This window comes from Nansenia antarctica, assembly GCF_963989245.1.
Source record: "Nansenia antarctica genome assembly, chromosome: 6".
In the NCBI taxonomy this organism is placed as follows: Eukaryota; Metazoa; Chordata; class Actinopteri; order Argentiniformes; family Microstomatidae; genus Nansenia; species Nansenia antarctica.
The window spans coordinates 31,575,850-31,597,474 of NC_137676.1; the positions used below are offsets into that span (position 1 = coordinate 31,575,850).

At 44.8% G+C, this 21,625-nt stretch overlaps 2 protein-coding genes across 4 annotated transcripts in view; one reads left to right on the forward strand and one right to left on the reverse strand.

Moving 5' to 3' along the window:
* Window positions 1-15,047, reverse strand: part of tp73 (tumor protein p73) — a gene marked incomplete at both ends in the record, with an annotated part of 43,596 nt that extends 28,549 nt beyond the window's left edge. The window contains 3 exons of the mRNA XM_080533610.1: window positions 3,107-3,251; window positions 4,518-4,613; window positions 15,016-15,047. Coding sequence (XP_080389736.1) covers window positions 3,107-3,251; window positions 4,518-4,613; window positions 15,016-15,047 — 273 coding nt within the window. The remainder of the gene's footprint in view (window positions 1-3,106; window positions 3,252-4,517; window positions 4,614-15,015) is intronic.
* The window catches only part of wrap73 (WD repeat containing, antisense to TP73), a 46,036-nt gene continuing 34,075 nt past the window's right edge, over window positions 9,665-21,625 (forward strand). For 2 of the 3 annotated variants that reach the window (XM_080533612.1, XM_080533614.1), the window contains exons 1-4: window positions 9,665-9,712; window positions 10,502-10,611; window positions 12,801-12,953; window positions 15,181-15,297. In XM_080533612.1, the coding sequence (XP_080389738.1) occupies window positions 10,543-10,611; window positions 12,801-12,953; window positions 15,181-15,297 (339 nt within the window). In that variant the 5' untranslated portion in view covers window positions 9,665-9,712; window positions 10,502-10,542. The remainder of the gene's footprint in view (window positions 9,713-10,501; window positions 10,612-12,800; window positions 12,954-15,180; window positions 15,298-21,625) is intronic. The other variant, XM_080533613.1, reaches the window with a different exon arrangement.

Sequence of the window (21,625 nt, forward strand, 5' to 3'; positions counted from 1 at the left end):
CTAACCGTAGCTCCATCAAAGCATTCTGTGTTGAAATGAGACTATAAAACGTTAAATCATAGTTCCTGTGTATCATCATGAACCAAAAAGATGATACAGAGGAACATGGCATTATAAAGATGATCCAGAGGAACATGGCATCATGCATTTTTCAGGGGCAAGTCTGGGCTAAGCAGATTCTATGAGATGAACATGACCATGTGTGGTTCTGTGGCTGTGTGTGTGTGTGTGTGTGTGTGTGTGTGAGAGGTCTGGTCCCATGTCTGAACATGACCATGTGTGGTTGTGTGTGTGTGTGGTTGTGTGTGTGTGTGGTTCTGTGTGTGTGAGAGGTCTGGTCGTGTGGTTGTGTGTGTGTGCGTGTGTGTGTGTGGTTTTGTGTGTGTGTGTGAGAGGTCTGGTCCCATGTCTGAACATGACCGCGTGTGGTTCTGTGTGTGTGTGTGTGTGTGTGTGTGTGTGAGAGAGGTCTGGTCCCATGTCTGAACATGACCACGTATGGTTGTGTGTGTGTGTGTGTGTGTGTGTGTGTGTGTGTGAGAGGTCTGGTTCATGGAGCCATGCGTTCAAAGACTGCCTCCTCTTGGGGGTTCAATGTGAAGTTGCACCAACGTGTTATTTGGAATGATCTTATAAGACCCCCAGTATGAGGTTAGTCTTATAGGACCAGTATGAAGTTAGTCTTATAGGACCAGTATGAAGTTAGTCTTATAGGACCAGTATGAAGTTTGTCTTATAGGACCAGTATGAAGTTTGTCTTATAAAACCAATATGTGGTTTGTATTATAGGACCAGTATGAAGTTTGTCTTATAAAACCAATATGTGGTTTGTATTATAGGACCCTCAGTATGTGGTTTGTATTATCGTCCATACCTCCCTTTTAAGATACTGATACTCTATTATTGTCATGTTACAATATTGTTGACAATGTCACATGTTACCATAACAACTTCATGGAATCAATCAGCCTGATAAAGGCAACATCTAAGGGTTGTTATGACAGCCTGCAGTTAACCACAGCAATTATAGTATACATAATTACACAGCATTGAGAACTGGAAAATAAAAAGAATAATACAAATAAAAACTTAAAGGAGTTTGCATTATTCAACGTACATTCAGTCAACAGTCAACTGTACACCAACTGTACACAGTCAACTGTACACCAAAACCATAGCCTCTTAAAGAAGACGACTAAAAGTAGAAATAACATTACATTTGTAATGTTGCCTTACATTTGTGGGTTAACTAGAATCAACCCGTAAATACAATCAACCCAAAGCACTTCAGAATTTAGCTCATCGGCAGGTTAATATCATCTCAAAGTAGCTTTAATCAAAGTAATACTGTATGCTAAGAAGCATTAGCTGTAGCTGTTCTAGTGCATGATAATCTAAAGATATTAGCAAACACACCACATATTTTGTTGTTGTTGTTGTTTGTTGGAATACACATCATTATCCCAGCAATGACCACAGTGAAATGACGGTGAAACAAGCAAATTAGCACCTGACCTATCACTGACCTCCTTACATCTTCCCTCCTCAAGCCAACCAATAACAAATGCCCACTCTAATAAGGTCAAAATAAATCCATTCCTAATAAGGAGCTGAACACCTCTGGAGCAGAGTAGCTGTATAACACCAAATACTACCTCCCAGATCACAATCAACGATACAATCCCACTCGAATCAAATCTTCATGCAAATATCATTAAAAAAAAACAATGACATCCGAATCAACGCACTCCTAAATGCATAATGGAATTAACAGAACAGACGGTACATGATACCAAAAAGGAAGGAAGAAAGTCCCAGCCACCTACTGTGTTGTAGCGCTGCCCGGGGTCACTGATATACAACATGTTAGACGTCCCATAGGGTTGGAGGGGGGGGGCACCCCTGACCTGCTCTCAAAGGCCCCGGGGAGAGGAGGAGAGGTTGAATGTGGTCAGACGTGGTTGCAATGCCGGCACTGGACCGCACGGTCCGGTAGTTACAGGGTCAAGGTAGACCAGGTGGACCGGGATGTGGAGGGGGATGTGTGAAAAAAGTCTCTTCTCCTCCTCCTCCGCTGCCACCTCGGCCCTCTCAACTAGTCCTGCATCTAACAACAAATGGTTGGACCTCCCTTTTTTTGGTTCCTCATGACTATTCATTAACCCGCAAGGCAGGCCCAGACTTGCCCAATAATATATTGGACTGTACCAAAAATTTGAGATCAGAGGGGTGGGGTAACTTTTCTTCCTTCCCTAATAGATAGATATCATTGAAATCATTCTGAATGGATACCGTGAGGGCTTTGTTTGTTTTCTATTATACACTTCAATCCATCGCTGTTGTCGTCTTCAATCAGTCTGCAAAGCATTAACTAAAGGATGTTATGCAAATACATATATTTGTCATTATAGAGCTAGCGTCTAGACATATTTGATATTTAGAACACATCTCTCTCTCTCCCTTCTCTCTCTCTCTCTCTCTCTCTCTCTCTCTCTCTCTCTCTCTCTCTCTCTTTCTCTCCTTGTGCCACAGATGGTAGAGCAGCAGGTCCTGTGGTCGGGCTCGGCTTGTTCTCTAATTAAGGTGTTAACCTCCCCCCTCTCCCCACTAAGCAGTCAAGGAGGGAAAAGGCTCCGGAGAGAGGGAAACCAGGAGGGAATCTCTGGAGGGGAAAAGTCTTACTGGGTGGCCGAGATCCATGCGACCTGAAGCAAGCGCACACATTTCACATTTAACATGAGTGTTTCGTCCTTGTTTTCTCTGGTGTCCAGCATTGACCTACCTTTTTCCTACCACTACACCCTGACCACGACAGGGGGTCTGGACTAATGTCCTGGATGTTCAACGTGAGTTAAAGAAGGATACCTAGTTTCAATGTGTTTTTCCATATGAGGGCGACTCCTGAGTCTCAGACAGGGCTACCACCTCGTCATCAGAGTAGGATTCTGAATCACCTCCGCTACACAATCCTATCCTAATCCTGACTTCAGATAGTGGTACTATGTGTGCTTTACTTTCCTGCTATTCCCCCATTGTCGTCGGTGTGATGTGTACATGTTGGGACTCGGCCCTTCCAGTGGAGGTGAACAGGATGAGTGTCTCTTACCATGACGTTGTCGTTCATGTCCCTCATGTGGTACACGTCCATGCAGACCTCCGAGGAGCGGTTGCCGGGGGTGCTGGTAGAGGGGGTGGTCCGCTCCCCGGAGTGCCCCCCCTGGGGGAGCTCAAAGTAGGTGCTGTCTGGTTCCCTGAAGGGCAACAGAGGCACAAGGGTCCTGAGTTTGTCCTGCCTAGGTAAAAAGTAGGGCTGAGCCCGACTAATGTTTTGGCAATTAGGCCCCATCATCATCATCATCATCATCATCATTATCATCATCATCATGAACATAAAATAAAAATAAAAATTCTTTAGTCATTATCAGTATTATTGAAATTAAATAATCAACAAAATTGTCTTCACTACGTTTTATTTTGCAGAATGAGAGCAGGCTATGTGAAATATCTGACAAATCTGAACATTCACAAGGTTTCAGCCCCAACAAGCTACAGCTAGATACAATATACCTGTCAGGAGAAGTGAGACAAGTCAAGTCTAGTCCAAGAAGATCAACATGATGCTACTGTATCAGAGATGTCCAGTCAGGACAGGGAGGATAGAGATGGAGGTAAAGAGGAGGAACACTCACAGGGAGGATAGACGGAGGTAAAGAGGAGGAACACTCACAGGGAGGATAGACGGAGGTAAAGAGGAGGAACACTCACAGGGAGGATAGAGATGGAGGTAAAGAGGAGGAACACTCACAGGGAGGATAGACGGAGGTAAAGAGGAGGAACACTCACAGGGAGGATAGAGATGGAGGTAAAGAGGAGGAACACTCACAGGGAGGATAGACGGAGGTAAAGAGGAGGAACACTCACAGGGAGGATAGACGGAGGTAAAGAGGAGGAACACTCACAGGGAGGATAGACGGAGGTAAAGAGGAGGAACACTCACAGGGAGGATAGACGGAGGTAAAGAGGAGGAACACTCACAGGGAGGATAGAGACGGAGGTAAAGAGGGGGAACACTCACAGGGAGGATAGAGACGGAGGTAAAGAAGAGGAACACTCACAGGGGGGATATAGAGACGGAGGTAAAGAGGAGGAACACTCACAGGGAGGATAGAGACAGAGGTAAAGAGGAGGAACACTCACAGGGAGGATAGAGACGGAGGTAAAGAGGAGGAACACTCACAGGGAGGATAGAGACGGAGGTAAAGAGGGGGAACACTCACAGGGAGGATAGAGACGGAGGTAAAGAGGAGGAACACTCACAGGGAGGATAGAGACGGAGGTAAAGAGGGGGAACACTCACAGGGAGGATAGAGACGGAGGTAAAGAGGGGGAACACTCACAGGGAGGATAGAGACGGAGGTAAAGAGGAGGAACACTCACAGGGAGGATAGAGACGGAGGTAAAGAGGGGGAACACTCACAGGGAGGATAGAGACAGAGGTAAAGAGGAGGAACACTCACAGCGAGCTCCACAGGTGCTCAAAGTTCCCCCCCTCGTCTGCAGTCGTGGACTGGGACATCTTAGCAGAGGGGTAATCCACCGAAGGGTAGATCACTCTGTAGAACACACACACACACACACACACACACACACACGACCAGAGTTAAACCATGAACCACTGATATAGAGAGGGGAACTAGTGTGGAGCGCACACAGACACACGCACACACACACAAACACGCACACACACACACACACACACCCAGCAGAACTGACTCTAAGTCCTTATTACTTTATTCATCATATCATATTTCTTCTTTTTTTCTGTAAATGAAACGATAGCTGTTTTAAAACAGGAGCGATACACTCAGGGTTCTGTTGGATGGCCAATGGATGGATGGCACAACGACCAAAAGGGCTGAGTGTGCTGGTGATGTGCTGACACACACACACCACACGTGCACAGCGCACATACACACACACACACACACACACACACACACACACACACACACACACACACACACACACACCCTTGTCTCAGGGCCCTGCTCTTTCCAGGTGTGATCACACTGGGCCAGTGAGCAGGGGTGTCGGAGGCCTAGGCGTGCCCAGACCTGCCTGCTCCCCATCGTCTCTCTCGCCCCCAAGAGAGAACCGGGCGCCTCCCACGTGGTACCACACACCACACTCTTCTCCTATTCACTTCCAATGGTTGGGTGTATTATATACCCACAGAGATCCTAATAAATGAGGAACTATACAGTCAGAGTGGGAGAGTAAACCATACATGGCCTATGCTTGATGTGTATGTTCTGTAGTAGTTCCTATCCATTTCAAATGATGTATCAACAGGTCTCCTCTCATGCAATTGACGACTCCCCCTTGTGGCGGTTTGGGAGAAATGTGCACTCACCCAGGCCGTCCGTGTCGGTGTATCATCGTTGGACAAAAGATAAACGGATTTGAGTGTATTTTGACATTAGTGCTTCAATAAAACAAATTTAGTCGTCTGCCATAAATGTACTGTTCAAGCCGCCCCCCCCTCCTCCTTCATAACTTCATCATGACGTGGCAGACCAGTTCGATTTTGGAAATGTGCTATAACAAAGCTCGACAAGGACAAACAGGGATGTGATCATTTCGAACAGATTAGAGATTATTGAGCATTGATTATTGATTTTTAAAATTGTTTTAATGACCAACAATTGTATGCACTAATGAACATACCTGTCAGGCCAATGCAAGTTTGTCAGTCAATTGTTGGAATTTGGTATTTTATGCTCTAGGCAAGGGGTCGGCCATGACAGCGACCCTGGAGCAATAAGGTGCTCAAGGATACCTCGACAGATGGCCAGCTGGGGTTCGAACCGCTGAACTGCCGACCTTGCGATCATTAGCTGCCGGCTCTACCTCCTGATCCACTGCCGCCCCAAAATACACATGTCAGAAGTGGGATTCGAACCCACGCCTCCAGAAGAGACTGCGACCCGCGGCAGCGCCAGACCGCTCAGCCATCCTGACTATATATAAAGTAGTTGTAGCTCTTTTGATTGATGCTTGAAGGGTTGTTTGCGAACTGGTGATTTTTGGTGAACCGAATCGCATATGGAGAGCCCTTCGTTTTTTGGGGTTAAAACATTAACACAAGAATGACATTATTCTAATATGCATAGCCTATTTTATGACACCCACAATCAGAATCACCTTTACTTTCGATGCATAAGCTTTTACATATTGTTTTATAATAGCCTATCTGAATAATGTTATTTTGATAGTTAGAAGAAGGTCCACTGAACAATGCAAGTTATACATGTGCACAAGCAGTTAAAATGTTCTAACTGAGTTGATTTTAACGAAGAGCCGTTTGGGATCCGAATAAATCTGTTGAACTGTTGATCCGACTCACTAAAAAGACTCGAAACGCTCGAAACGCATGGTCTAGTGGTCTATTTGTCAACACATCTATAATGTATTTTCTATATAACCAACAAATGTTTACCTCTTAATATGAGTAGGCTACATAAACATCTACATCATCCTAACTTTGATTATGTATAGATTGATGAACGTTGGTGTAAGTAAAGTAAGTAGCCTAAGTAAAGTCTATCAATTATTACCGCAAAATAATGATTTCTGAGTTGTCGATAGTTTCTCCAATCCATTCTTGAACACGTCCCCTCGAACTCAGTTTGCCCTGCAGCACTTAGCCTACTAGGCCTGTATTTACTACTGCGCAACATGCAGCGTCACATCTCCTTAGCAACACCTTTGTAGGGCTGCAAAGAGAAACTGTGGCAAAGGTTCGTGGGTTTGGGTGGAAAGCACGGTACACATGTGAGCCATGTTAACCCTGCTGGAGCCGAGCTCATTGACACGGGCGATAATGAACCCACGTGCGCATCGCAACCAACACAAAATGCGCACACAAACTAAACAACGTTTATAATAGCCTAACTTGGTTTATCTTTGGTTTGCGTAGGCCAGCATGGTTGGAGTCTGGCTCACCCTAGACCTATATCGATTCAGACGCACGCATATCTGAAGAACCATTGAAGCGTTTTGGCTTAGTCCTGAAGAACACTTTTCGGTTAATTAAAATAAAAAGCTTTATGCAAACAAGTGACTATTGGCATCTTCATCCCACCACGCATCCACGAGAAACCCTGCAGCTTGTCAACACACATGTAGTGTAGCACACACACGCACATACGCACACACGCACGCACACACACACACACACACACACACACACACACACACACACACACACACACACACACACACACACACACACACACATACATACATACACACACACACACACACACACACACACACACACACACACACACACACACACACAGATAGAGCCTGTGCGGATGAATTTCCAGGTTGTGAAGCAGCTGCTTGCTGGTTAAATTAGGTTCCCGCTATTCCCGTGATAACTGCCGCCTCGAGGACACCGTACAACTGCTCTTAGAGTAATTGAGGAATGGCAGGGGATTTTACCACGAAGCATTAGATTTCCTCATGGGCAGAGGAGTCAACACACATTTCACTTACACAACACCTCAATTGGGAGTTAGTGACCAGAATTTAAGATGGATAGCAATTTGTGATCTGTAAGTTGTCCCAATAATTAGGGAAAGCATGTGAAATATAGACCCTCCTAAATCAATTTCGTTATCTAAGTACAAAATAATCTGTTAGGCCTATCTGTTGAAATAGGCTACAAGACACTCACTCGCTTGATTTCAATTCACCTGTTCCACCTCCACGCCCAAGATAAAACACCAGCAGCACCATGACAACAACCAGCTACACAATAGCCTCCAGTCATTCCTCCCGCGGGTCATTAGCTTCTCTCGCAAGAACACGCGTGTTGAGGGGGGATACAATACTTAATGAATTTCAAAAATGCCAAATGTCGAGCCCATATTTCTTAAAATATGAATGAAGTTATAGTGTATGTCGAGATTCTTGGTTGATATCTATCTGAATCGACTAGGCCTATATGTCAAGTAGCCTATTTGAATGTATCTAGGTTGAGTAGAAATAGCCCCAAATGATAGTCTTGCATTTTCAGTCTTATATTAGTAATATCCTAGTAATAACATTAATAAAAAAGGTACGATTAATAGTCGTCAAATAAACTATAAAACATTATTATTATTATTATTATTATTATTATTATTATTATTGTTGTTGTTGTTATTGTTATTATTATTATTATTATTATTATTATTATTATAGACCTAAATTATAAGAGACAGCAATAATCCATAGATTACAGATGACTTTTCATGAAGGATATTATCAGCCGTTTATGATGATGACGATAATGATGATGAACATAATAATAATAATAATAATAATAATAATAATAATAATAATAATAATAAAGCTTTTAATAACAATAATAATAACAGTAATAATAACAACATTAATAAGATGTGATCGCTTGTCAATTTGAATTGTAACAGATAAAAACATTGTTATTTGTTGAACAGTTCTCTGATCAGAGCTGCACTTAAGTGTTCACAAACAACTAAAGGAAAGATATGCCATGTTTAAGTAGTTTTTGCTGCAATCCTTGTAGATTTCTAAAACAATAATAAGCATTTACAGGCATAATATCATTATATATATATATATATTTTTTACCACCAGTTCTAATATCACGTTCAATATGACATTTTTAGAGACATCACATGTTATTCAGAATAGGCTACATGCTTTAAAGACCCATATTATTGTCCCTTCTAATGCACATGTTCCTTATGAGGAAACAATCAGGCGTAGAAAATGTAGCATTGTTCAGTTGAGCGTTCAATTGAGAAACTGCTTATTTTACAAACACCAACAGTAGCAAAACAAATGACTTACCAGACAAAATAATAGTGGTCCAGTTTTGAAAATCGTTTGAAATCGTCCAAAAAGAATTGAATAGAACACAATGATCCTTTATGTAAGATATACCAATCTTACTTATATGTTAGGCTATATGGCCCGTCAAATGACAATCCATTAAAACAAACAAATGGCTAAAAGATGACGTCTCAAGAAAATCATTACATGACCAAAAAATCATTAGATGACCAAAAAAATCATTAGATAACCAAGCTAAAGGAAACTTTTCGAATAGAGAAGTGTCAAAGCTTTCTTCAAGGAGATAATGTTGAGGTGGAGGGTTGGGGGGAGCAGGGTTTAGGATACAGGAGGAGGCGTTAGCCGCGTTTTGGGCGCACACAAGCGGGAAACATTCTCCACAACTCACTGGGGGGCTCATGAAGACTAATAGCAGCCTATTACACCAATTGGGAAATGCTATGTCAATTAGCTGTATTTAAGAAGGCTATAAACATTTGTTTTAGTTTTTTTTTTACTTACTGTGTCTGAAAAATTACAATCAAACTTGCTGCGAGAAAGGTAAGAAATAGGGCTGACATGTCACATAAATGCATAGTTTAGATATGGTACATTTGTACACAAATATTATTCCATTATAATAATAATAATAATGTTAATAAATAATAATATATAATAAGTGTCGCATTATGGCGTAATTCACAAATTAGAACTACATTTCCCAGAGTACTATGGAACCTATGCAGATGCTGATTGGATGGCGCTCCCATCGTCGCCATCTGCTCAGACAGCGTCAGACAGTTGGTCCGATTGTTTAGCACTTGTTGGACAGCATGTAAACAAGGTACGTTTTCCAATATTGCTGGATACGAGTGAATATACATATTGCATACTTGTCTTTGCTGATAAAATGTAACGCTCAAGTGACATGGAAACATATTTTGGCTAACTGCGCGATGCATTACAGGTAAGGCTAACGTTAGCTTGCTAGCAAGATTGTCAGAAGCTTTCTCAGCCTCCAGCACTTGGCTAACTTTGATCACATCCAGTCATTGTTTTGTAGGTTAACGATCTGATCATACCCAGTCATTGTTTTGTAGGTTAACGATCTGATCATACCCGGTCATTGTTTTGTAGGTAGACATTGCCATTCAACAAGTATCATTTTATTTAAGTAATATAGTGAGAAATTGGTAGTTCAGTCGCTATAGTTTGCCAGCTACATTACTTGCAAATGCATTTATAGGTGCTGATGTTCCAAAACAATAATGTCAAAGAGCCTTTTTACTTAATGCTATCTCTTGCCCCGTTTCTTTCCCTAGTCCCTTAACTATTAGCCAAGTCGAGTTGGCTATGAAATGCATTTTATTGATGGTCCTAGATCGCCACCATGTGTTGTTGTTGGGAAAGGGCTCAGCTCAGGCAGGTTTGTGCGTCAGGTTGCCAGTGAAGGTATGTAGCTTGGTAGTTAGGCTTGGCTTCAGGACTGTTGTAACACACCCAACGGCATCATTGTTTTTATTCACATTATTGTTCATGAAGTTGGATGTAATGTTCATTTGAACCGTTTTAATCCCATGTCGGCGTAGCTTGTCTTGGTTACTTATTTCAGTTTTGTCTTCCTTTTTCGTAGTGACCATTGCTGACACTCACACAGGAATATTTCCTTCAAAGATGAATTTCTCTGAAGTCTTCAAGCAGTCCAACCAACTGTGCAGAGTTTCACCCGATGGGAAATACTTGGTAAGCAATATCTAATATATTAAGACATTTAAGAAGACATTTTTGCTTTAGGTTTACACCTTAATACCCAGGTAATGCTGATATGCAAGTATGTCGAGGTAACCAGAGGCTAAGCTGACTCCCAACTAGAATACAAGCAGCACCTCAAGCAGACATCTCTGACATGGTGGCTCAAGAGTACCACGCTCAACGCAAACTTGCCCCACAGAGTTCAATTAATGTGAACTCTGGATGGCGCTTGCGCTAACTCATAGGTCCGTGGTGCACACCTCCACTCAGGAAACAGCTGATTAGGAAGCGCAGCAGCAACATACTAGAATCACTCATCGACATTGAGGCATTGTTGGATTACTAACATCCCCTACTCGGTGCCTAGTGTTATTTCATTATCCCAAAATGAAGGATAAACTTTGACCGGACAGGCACTACACTTTTATGAGCACAGACGGCTGTTTGGAAAATGTTTGGAAATTGTTTATTTTCCTTTTAGTACGTGCTATTCATAATCTTTGAATTTAATGAATCGGTTCTGTATGTGATGTACAAAAGAGAGGAACATGACCGTGCTACTTTCCAACAACCATCTTTTTTCGTTTTGAACGAGGCTTACTAACAGGGCTGCTATGGTGGGTACATGACCTGGCCAGCACAGTACAGCCCAACTCAACTGGGTTAGGGTGCTTACTGCTTAGGGTTAGAAAACACAAGTGATGGTGGCTATTCATCTATGGCCAGTGTTTACGGTCAAGCTGAAAATCAACAACTTGACAGTTGATGGGCCTGCTGTCAGTCATTACCATGGAGTGGCATGTCCATCTAACTGTCTGTGCATCTTACCGTCTGTCCATCTAACCGTCTCTTTACGTCTGTCTATATAACCGTCTGTCCATCTAACCGTCTGTCTGTCTATCTAACCGTCTGTCTATCTAACCGTCTGTCTGTCTAACCGCCTGTCTCTCTAACCGTCTGTCCATCTAACCGCCTGTCTCTCGTCTGTCTCTCTAACCATCTGCCTGTCTAACCGTCTGTCCATCTAACCGTCTGTCCATCTAACCGTCTGCCTGTCTAACTGTCTGTCCATCTAACCGACCATCTGCCTGTCTCTCAAACCGTCTGTCTCTCTAACCGTCTGTCTGTCTAACCGTCTGTCTCTCTAACCATCTGTCCATCTAACCGTCTGTCCGTCTAACCGTCTGTCTGTCTAACCGTCTGTCTCTCTAACCATCTGTCCATCTAACCGTCTGTCCATCTAACCGTCTGTGTAACCGTCTGTCCATCTAACCGTCTGTCTAACCGTCTGTCTCTCTAACCGTCTGTCCATCTAACCGTCTGTCCGTCTAACCGTCTGTCCGTCTAACCTTCTGTCCGTCTAACCGCCTGTCCATCTAACCGTCTGTCTCTCTAACCGTCTGTCTCTCTAACCATCTGTCCATCTAACCGTCTGTCTGTCTAACCGTCTGTCTGTCTAACCGTCTGTCTGTCTAACCGTCTGTCTGTCTAACCGCCTGTCTCTCTAACCGTCTGTCCATCTAACCGTCTGTCCGTCTAACCGTCTGTCTGTCTAACCGTCTGTCTGTCTAACCGTCTGTCTCTCTAACCGTCTGTCTGTCTAACCGCCTGTCTCTCTAACCGTCTGTCCATCTAACCGTCTGTCTCTCTAACCGTCTGTCTCTCTAACCGTCTGTCCATCTAACCGTCTGTCCATCTAACCGTCTGTCTGTCTAACCGTCTGTCTCTCTAACCGTCTGTCTCTCTAACCGTCTGTCTCTCTAACCGTCTGTCCATCTAACCGTCTGTCTCTCTAACCGTCTGTCTCTCTAACCGTCTGTCTCTCTAACCGTCTGTCCATCTAACCGTCTGTCTGTCTATCTAACTGTCTGTCCATCTAACCGTCTGTCTCTCTAACCGTCTGTCTCTCTAACCGTCTGTCCATCTAACCGTCTGTCTGTCTATCTAACTGTCTGTCTCTCTAACCGTCTGTCCATCTAACCGTCTGTCTCTCTAACCGTCTGTCCCTCTAACCGTCTGTCTAACCGTCTGTCTCTCTAACCGTCTGTCTAACCGTCTGTCCATCTAACCGTCTGTCTCTCTAACCGTCTGTCCCTCTAACCGTCTGTCTAACCGTCTGTCTCTCTAACCGTCTGTCTAACCGTCTGTCTGTCTGCCTGCCGTCTGTCTCCTCCTCACAGGCCACATGTGTGCAGTACAGGCTGGTGGTGCGGGACGTGAACACACTGCAGATCCTGCACCTCTACACCTGCCTGGACCAGGTGGTCCACATGGAGTGGTCCTCCGACTCTCTCTTCATTCTGTGTGCCATGTACAAGCGGGGGCTAGTGCAGGTATGTGTGATTAGCCCAACAATAACACTAGGCTAGCTGAACTATGGTAGCTTTCTCACTGCCTCTGACATATTCTTTAAAAAGTCTCATGTTCCTATTAGATTGCAGAAAAGGTGGGAAATGAACTGGAAACAGTGTTATCAAGGGTAACCTAACTAACAACACGTCCTAGATTAAGGTCATGTTCTCACATGAAAGTCAGAATCAGGACCCGGAGCAAGTGGATGAGTTTGCAACATTGTTGAATCAATTATTTCTCTGATTTGCGTTCTCACTTTATGTAAACGAAGTAACATACGCAATCGAAGCAACAGACGTGGTAGTTGATTGGTCCGGAATTTTAAAAATTGTCCGCTCTTATCCAGATTAACACGCATGCACTGTTGTCTTCCTATGACAGCCTCGATGCGTAGTTTCTAACCGTATCGAAACCACACCCTTTTCAAGCGGAGCATCCGTTGGTTCTTTGCTCCGGGAGTGACTTCGAATGCGCGTTCTCACAGCTCCAAACGACGCAGAGCAAAGCAAATTTGATCCTAAACTCTGTTTCAAGTGAAGCAAATGTTCTGGTGAGAACACCCCCTAAATGAAACAAAAGGGAAGCAGTGTTTCCCCTAGGTTTGCTGCCTTGGGGGGGTGGCATGGACCGTGGCATGGACCCCCCCCCATGTCCAGGGGGTGTACTTGTACATTAAGCCGCCTCACGCTCCCCCTATGGGCCGTTAGGCTCCAGAACCATCGGTTCTCAAGGCTACTTACTTATGTCTTGACTACCTGTCCACTTTCTCTCCTGGTTCTTGCTCTCTCTCTCTCTGGTGTGCCGACACCATCCTGCTCTCTCTCCTTCTCTCTCTCCCTCTCTATCCTCCTCTCTCCATCTTGCTGTCAACCAATAGGCAAACATAACAACCAGAGTATTTATAATCTAATAAGAGGTATATGAATGAATGAATGAATGAATGAATGGTCTTTATTGTCATTGCTACAGTACAGGTACCAAACAACGACATTTAGGAGGGGTGGCTCCCCTGGTGTTAGGAAAGAAAAAAAAACACTTTTAAGAAAAAACACAAGAAGGGAAGGAGCTGGTTTACATAAATAAAGGCTATGTACACTATCCACTATACTATACTGTACAGATAGACGACTAGGGTTGTCATATTGCACAATAGTGTTATTGCACATTTATTTAAAGTTCCATATCAATGTATAACATAATTATAATTGAATATTGGATTGCTGTGGGCAATGCAGTCAGATAATGTCATTTTGACTTTACTCTCTCACCTGAAAAAAAATTGTATGTCCAACTATAAAAAACAGACATTTCCAATGCTTCAATCCACTGTCCATGTACTGTAAATATGCCATTATGGTATTACCATAAAGCCCAATTCTAGAAGAATAAGAAAGATTGTATATCTACTTTAACTAAAATAATAAAGTGCATCCAGTTAGCTCTTTAGCTGGCAAGTGTGCAAGCAGACTAGCTCATCTCATCACCTCTGAGCTAGCTAGCTTGCTTGTTCTTTGACACCATGGAATTATAGTCAAGACACTTTCTAGTCACAATAATAACGACCCATTTTAACCAACTTTCTCTGTCAGAACACTCAGCAATTATATTTGCTAACGTTTCAACTTGCTTACTTTCTATCTGCAGACATCTCACCCGGCAAAAACTCTCTCGCGTCGCGTGCACACACTGGCACAAAATCTTGTATTATTCTCCAGCGCTGCCACAGTGCGAAGCGAAGTGCGGAGATAAGTCTGGTTATATGAGACTACAGGCAGACTAACGTTACCAAAGAGCCCATGGGCTTGTCACTCGCCAGATTCGGGTTGGGTGCGTTTAAAAAAGCAGATATTTTAGCCTGCTTGTCAGATGTTTGGTGTCCACGTCTGTAATAATTCCTCTTTCTTGGGGAGGCGGGGGGTTCCGTTGGGGGGGCGGCCCGGGGGAAACACTGGGAAGTAAACCCTTGTGTTGTCCGAAAATGCATTTAAAAACCATTAAAAGTTACACACTGTCAAAGTTCTACTCACATACAGAGCACCTTACCTTTGCAGAGGTAACCAACGCCAGTCTTTCATGTTGTCTCTAGCAGGTTAGAGGAGGCTAAAGGCTTGTTGAGTACTGCTTGCACTTGAGAGCGGGAACCAGGGGTGTCGGTGTTGAACGGTGGTCCTTCTCTCTCTCTCTGTCTCTCTCTGTCTCTCTCTTCAGGTGTGGTCTCTGGAGCAGCCCGACTGGCACTGTAAGATCGACGAGGGTTCGATAGGACTAGTCTCCTCGCGCTGGAGCCCTGACGGACGTCACATTCTCAACACTACCGAGTTCCATGTAAGTGTGAAGCCACCAGGCGTGTGTGTGTGTGTGTCTGTGTGTGTGTGTGTGTGTGTATGTGTGTGTTTATATGTATGTCTGGTGTCAACTGTTGCTGCCCATAAGGAAGGAGACCTGAAAATAGCCGGACACCAGAGACTGTCTCAACTCCCACCTGACAAATGTATTCAGCCTGATTTCCTAGCAATGCCAGCTAGCGCTACTCAGTTCTGTCATTTCTGCCTGGATTCTTGGGTTATCTGTGTTATTAGTGGAAGACGACAGCCTTCCAAACGCTTGGCCCACAGTGTTGTTTGTTTGGTATGCCGGGGGGGAAAAAAAACCTACCGTAGTGAAATGTGGGATGTTATATTGTGATTCTACTTTGAAGTCGATACGACTGACAGAACGTTCTAGGATCTTTTGGCGCTGCTCCAATTATTCGGCTCGCAAAGCCTCGGAAACCCCCCAAACCCAACCTGCTGATCGCCAGCACAATCTTCTTTTCACACCTGCACTCGGCGTGGGTCAGAGGGCCCAGCCGTCTGGCCCGGCCCGGCCCGTGGGCACATTTGTCCAAGTGGTATTAGTGTGTGATGGCGGGGGGCAGGGCAGCGCTCGTACCCGCCTAGCCTGTTTGGATTACGACCTGGGCACCGTGCCACGGCGAGCCTCGTCTGTCACCCCCCCCCCCCCCCCCCCCCCTAAACCCGACTCCAAGAATCACTGACAGGTGCCCCGAGCCCCCCGCGCGCAACTGTGTCTGGGCCGTAGGAGGGAGCAGGCAGGGCAAGTGTGTCTGGCATCTCTGCTTTGTGTCTGTCTGCATCTTCAACCCCCGAACCAGGAATAGAATGTCGACTCCTCGTGTCTGAACCCTCCTCACCCCCCTCACCCTAACCCTTCCACAAGGAGGGAAATCGGGCTGGTGTGTCGTTACGAGAACAAGGTCTGACGATTCCGATAAGTGGTGTCCGTTGTAGAGCAAAAGACGGCTTAACATGTTTTTTTTTTCGTCCGGTGACGCGAGGGCGGACTCATAACCCAGCGCTCCTCAGTGATGACATTTTTCAGCCACATTTTCTCTTGTGAGGGTGGCCAGGCCAGTTTACCAGAAGTCGGGATGATGCCCAATCGCCACCGGGCTGCTGACCTTACCTTCACCCACTCCCCAAGATTTCATTCTGGTGGTGCCAGACGGGTGTCTGTATCAGGGCTGGGTTTCAGTTCGCTCATAAACAGGATGCTATATTAACTTGTTTAGGGACAGCTGCCTGTGTGGAATACGGACCGTGTTTGTGTGTATGTGTGTTTTCTTTTCCACCCTTCACAGAACAGAATATCTACTGACTGTTTTAATACAGGGGTGTAATTTGTCAGTTGTCAGTTGACAGTGCTAGACGAGGGGGGTGGATTTACATTAATCCCTATAGAGATCTAATGCCATTGCCAACTTTGTGTTGAGTAGCCAACTCAAGACAGTGTATCATTTGAGCTTTAGCTTTAGGACAATGGGCCACTCCGCCTTAGCCTCGAAATGACCTCCAGCCCTCAACTCGACTATTCACAACGGTCCACGACACGTTCATTGCGCGTATCCGTTTAACATATCGGAAATATTGTTGAACGGTTTACAAGAAGGTTCCACAAGAATAGCCATAAATTCCATTTAAAATGTTTAAATATGACATTCCACCTACATTTTAGGACTGATGATGATCTGGCCACCATTTGAATGAGGCTTTTTTTCAGATACTGTTCTCATGACCCACAGAGAGCGCTGTTCTGAATGCGTGCCGGCCTTGAGGTAGAAAGGAATATGGAATTTCTCTTTCATTTGTGTTACGACCCCACTGTTGTCGACGGATAGGTTTGTTATCGGTCCCATTACTTGTGTGTTCTCTCACGGTGTAGGCTAGGCTTCTTCAAAACCTCCAGACATTTTGTAACCAAAGACCTCCCCCGTGTCTGAATTCCCACTCCTGAATCCTCAGCCCTAGCACTATGCTGCACACGTCCAGGCTAATCCACCTTTACCAGTCCAGCAACCCCATAAAATAGGGTGGAAAAAAATCCACCCAAGGACATTGTCGAACACTATACCTCTCTAATGGTTTTCACATTGTTGGGATCAGGTTAGCGTGCTTGGTCGGTTGGCGCTGGAGCCCGGGCCGCTAATGCGTAGCATTGTTGGCAACGGACGGGGGGGGGGGTGGGCTATCAGGAAAAACTGTGAACGTAGGCAGCTTCCTCAGCTCCACAGCAGACTGGTGTCTCGGTGGTTCCGCTGCTCTCTGCTCCGTGGAGGAGTTGGAAGGCCTGTAACAGGAGAAACGGGGCTATATCGGTTTGAGATGGTTCGATGACGCGGTATCAGCTTATGACCTAATCCTTTGCTGACAGACAAAGCCCTGTGTAACGATTCCTCACAGTATCTCTCACACTCACACACACTCACTCGCGTACGAAAGGAGAAGCAGATGGGTAGGTTTTTTCTTGGTGGTTGGCTCTGTACCCCCTCTGGTACTCTTGATCAGCTGTTGGTTTTTAGCTCTCCCAGTGGGGATGTTTCTCAATTGTGTGGTTTGGTGATACTCAATACTGGACTTCATCTCATTGAAAGATGAGTTATGTACATTGTGTTCTGATCTGGTACCAAGCATTTGTGACTTTTAACACAGTGGGGGGGAACGCTTGTCTCAGTGGAACAGTTCCTTGGATTTGCCTATTTGACTTTGGAGAGTAGGTCTGTAGGACCCTCCCTGATTGCCCATGAGAACAAATAAAAACCTGCCCCTACAACGTCACGGCGACAGCAGGTCTCTAGGTGGAAGCGTTGGATGGTGAGAGTGGACTGTCTGCAGCACAGCCTGGTCTCAGCCACTCCAGTCACTCAATACTGGGAGCACTTGTTGTCTTCAGATCTCTGCAGTAAAGGTGCTATACATCCTTTAAAAGAAAACAAAAAAACAGTCTTTCGAAGAGAAGGGTTGTTGAATTCGGTTACGTGAAGTCTGAAGTCTCAAGCTTGTCGTTCATGTTATAGTGAAATGGATAGTCAATAGTCAATGGATAGTCAATGTAAATGTAAGTATTCAGAAGAAGAAATTCATGAGGATTAATACCAGAATAAATGAGATGTTTCCCTGTCAAAGCTAGTTTTCTTTGTGTTTTAAGATTAAGTGATTTCTTGCCGATGATCCATGGCTGCCGTAAATTATATTTGTGCTTTTTGTTTACCGACCATGGAAACACATTTGTGAGTTGTACTCTTATTTATTTACAATAATATTGTGAGTAATCTATCCCCATATTAGTGACATACAGAACCTGTGAACCAACTCCAGCCCAGCTGAGACTGATCAGGTCATGACCGTTGGTGCCTGGATCAGCATGTAGGTCACTCCGTTTCCCTTTTTTTCCCCCCTGATTTGATAAACAGCAGCTGTCTGGTGTGCTCTCAGACCCTCCTGCCTGTCCATCCTCCCCAGTCCTATAGAGCCCCCCCCCCCCTGCCACTCACGGTGGGTTTGTGGGGGGTACAGTCGCTTCCAAGGTGTAGGCTTACCAGCTTCCAAACCCCCAGACTGACATACTGTACCAGGCAACACGGAGAAGCATTTCTCACCTGTTGTGAGTGTATGTGCTGCTCCCTCCTCCATGGTTAAAGTTACACCACGCCATGGGGATCCTACCTCCTCACCTCCCCACCATGTTCCTGTGGTGGTGGGCACAAGGCGGCTGTTTGAGCTCTGTTGACTGTGGTTTCCATGGAGCCGTGTGTGTGTGTGTGTGTGTGTGTGTGTGTGTGTGTGTGTGTGTGTCTGTGTGTCTGTGTGTGTGTGTGCGTGTGCGTGTGTGTGACGTGGTGTACAGCTGGGTGTATCGGTACAACAGGAGTGTGGACAGTTAAACCTAAGGAGGTGACAGCCTATAGGTCAACCGTCTGTCTGAATGGCCCAGATGAGGAAGACTATGATGAGGAAGGCTATGATGAGGAAGACTATGATGAGCCCTCATTAGAGAAGTGGGAAGTGCATGAGGCGGTTGGGGGGGGGCAAGATCTGCTTTACCTCGGCCAACCTAGCTTTAGACCAATGAAGTGTGTGTGCTACTCGGAATAGAGTCACGCTGTGTCTGGCTCCTACGCAGGAGCACTGTAATCCACCGGAGGGTTCCATTCCAAGTCTGGTCAGATGTTCTTCAAGAGGCCCTTAAGGGAGTCATAGAGCTCAGGGCTAGGAGCGCTAAGCTGGTCATGAATGGTGCTAATAAAGCCTTTACTTGTCGGCTTCACTTTCAGAATAGACTCCAAAGGGGTCTGTGGTGGGGAGGGGGGGGGCTGTGAAGTGTGGGAGGTTTGTACAATCCTGGATCTGTATACACTGCCCTGCGTAAGTAATGGGACAGTTTCTTCTTTTGGCTCTATGCTCCAAAAGTCTGGATTTGAAATCAAAAATGATTCTAAGGTTTAGGTATAGATTGTCAGTCATTGTCTTTCTTTTATTTTTTGTATTTTTTTCCTACAGAGCAGGCACAAATTGCGGCCTACTTACTTTCCTTTTAAGTAATTTTTTTGGGAATGCGGCAGTCCCACTCATATTTAAATTGTTATTGTGATAGATAGGGCAGTAACAATATAACATTCTCAGTAACAATATAACATTCTCCCCCTCTCTCTGCTCTCCCCCTCCCACGCTCCTCTCTCTCCCCCCCTCCTCTCTCCCCCCGCCTGCCTCCTGGTTTATTTATTATTATTATTATAGGTCAGTGTTTCTCAAAGTGTGGGGCGGGCGCGTCGCGAGAGACAGTTAGGAGGTCAACAAGTTACAGTATCTTAGCTGTTCATAATGATGGCATGTCTAACAGGGACACTGACAGGGAAAAGAAAAACGACAGAAAATCACAATACTTGAGAGTAGGGATGCACCGAATGATCGGCCAGGTTCAGAGGGATAAGCCTTAACCGCGCCATTGATGTACGACTGTGTCGGAGATCTCCGGTCGATAAAAGCTCGCATGATTATACTACTATCTAGTATACTAGTATACATACTATCGCATGTGCGGAGTCCATACTCCACCCACTTTACAGCACAGTCGGAGTTCGGCCATTCCGTGTTCCGTGTGAATGTTCGCCAATGTGAGACGTTAATTTTTTATGACGCGATCAAACAGTGCAAGCAACCCATGCTGTTCTGTAAATGAGACGAGCATTGAGTGATGACTACCTACTGCCAAGTAATATAATTATAGCAAACATGTCGGCAGTTTGGTATCTGTTCTCTGACTCTGAAAGACAACAAGAGTCACATTCTGATATTATAGACTTTCGGTTTCGTTTTCGCGTCTTCAAAATAAAAGCGCGAGTTAAGCGTTGTTGAAAATCAATGACACGTTGCTCGTAACTGGTCGCAGCCATGTTGTTTATTTGCGACGCACATTACGCAAGTCGACGTATTGATGTAGTCGATTACGTCGACTATGTCGACGCGTCGTCCCAGCCCTAGTGATAGAGATAGTAGAGATTGACAGGAAGGATGGGTGAGAGAGAGATACGGGATGACATGCAGGATATGTCCGCGGCCGGAATCGAACCGGGAACCCTGAGGTTAGGTGGTCAACGTTTAGTCCGCTACGCCACCTAGCGACCCAGTCAGCTTTTTTTAAAGGGTATTTGTATGTTGGTTTATACATAGTCCCCCTATTTTAGGACACCATAGGCCTTGGTCTTAGCCAGTTTGCCTACATTAGCCAGATTTTAAACCTTATTTTTAGCCTATTGAGCTGAAAGCCCTATTTTACAAATGTTCGCCTAATATCCAGACCAAACTTAACTGCTTATAACATTAGAAAAAATATGGTGGATATGCTCAGATCATAGTTCAGAATAAAGTACGTATCCTCTGGACAGCACTTATCTGATAACATAATATGACCATGTAGATTGCTTGTAGGGCCGATCTAGAGTTGTGTTAGCGTTGTTTAACATGATGGTTCTGTTTCCTCTGCTACTGCAGCAAAATGAACGAGTGCGAAGATTACAGTTTGGGTTGGACATGTTCATGTAAGAGTGTGTTTGTGTCTTCTACCCTCTCAAGGCCACACGGTGGCTGGAAGTCTCAGTTACATTTCACACTTTGAGTTTCTCGACCCCTCAACTTTGTCACTTGTGTGAGGCTCTTCTGTGTTACCAAGCTTTGCTCCAGTCTTGGCTGACCGACAAGACCAGTTTAGTTCCACATTTTCACAGCCTTCATGTTCACAGCATGATAACACCGGGGTTGGGACTGGGAGCGGTGTTTGCACGCACGTTATATTGGCTTACTGGGTTGTAAAAGAAGAT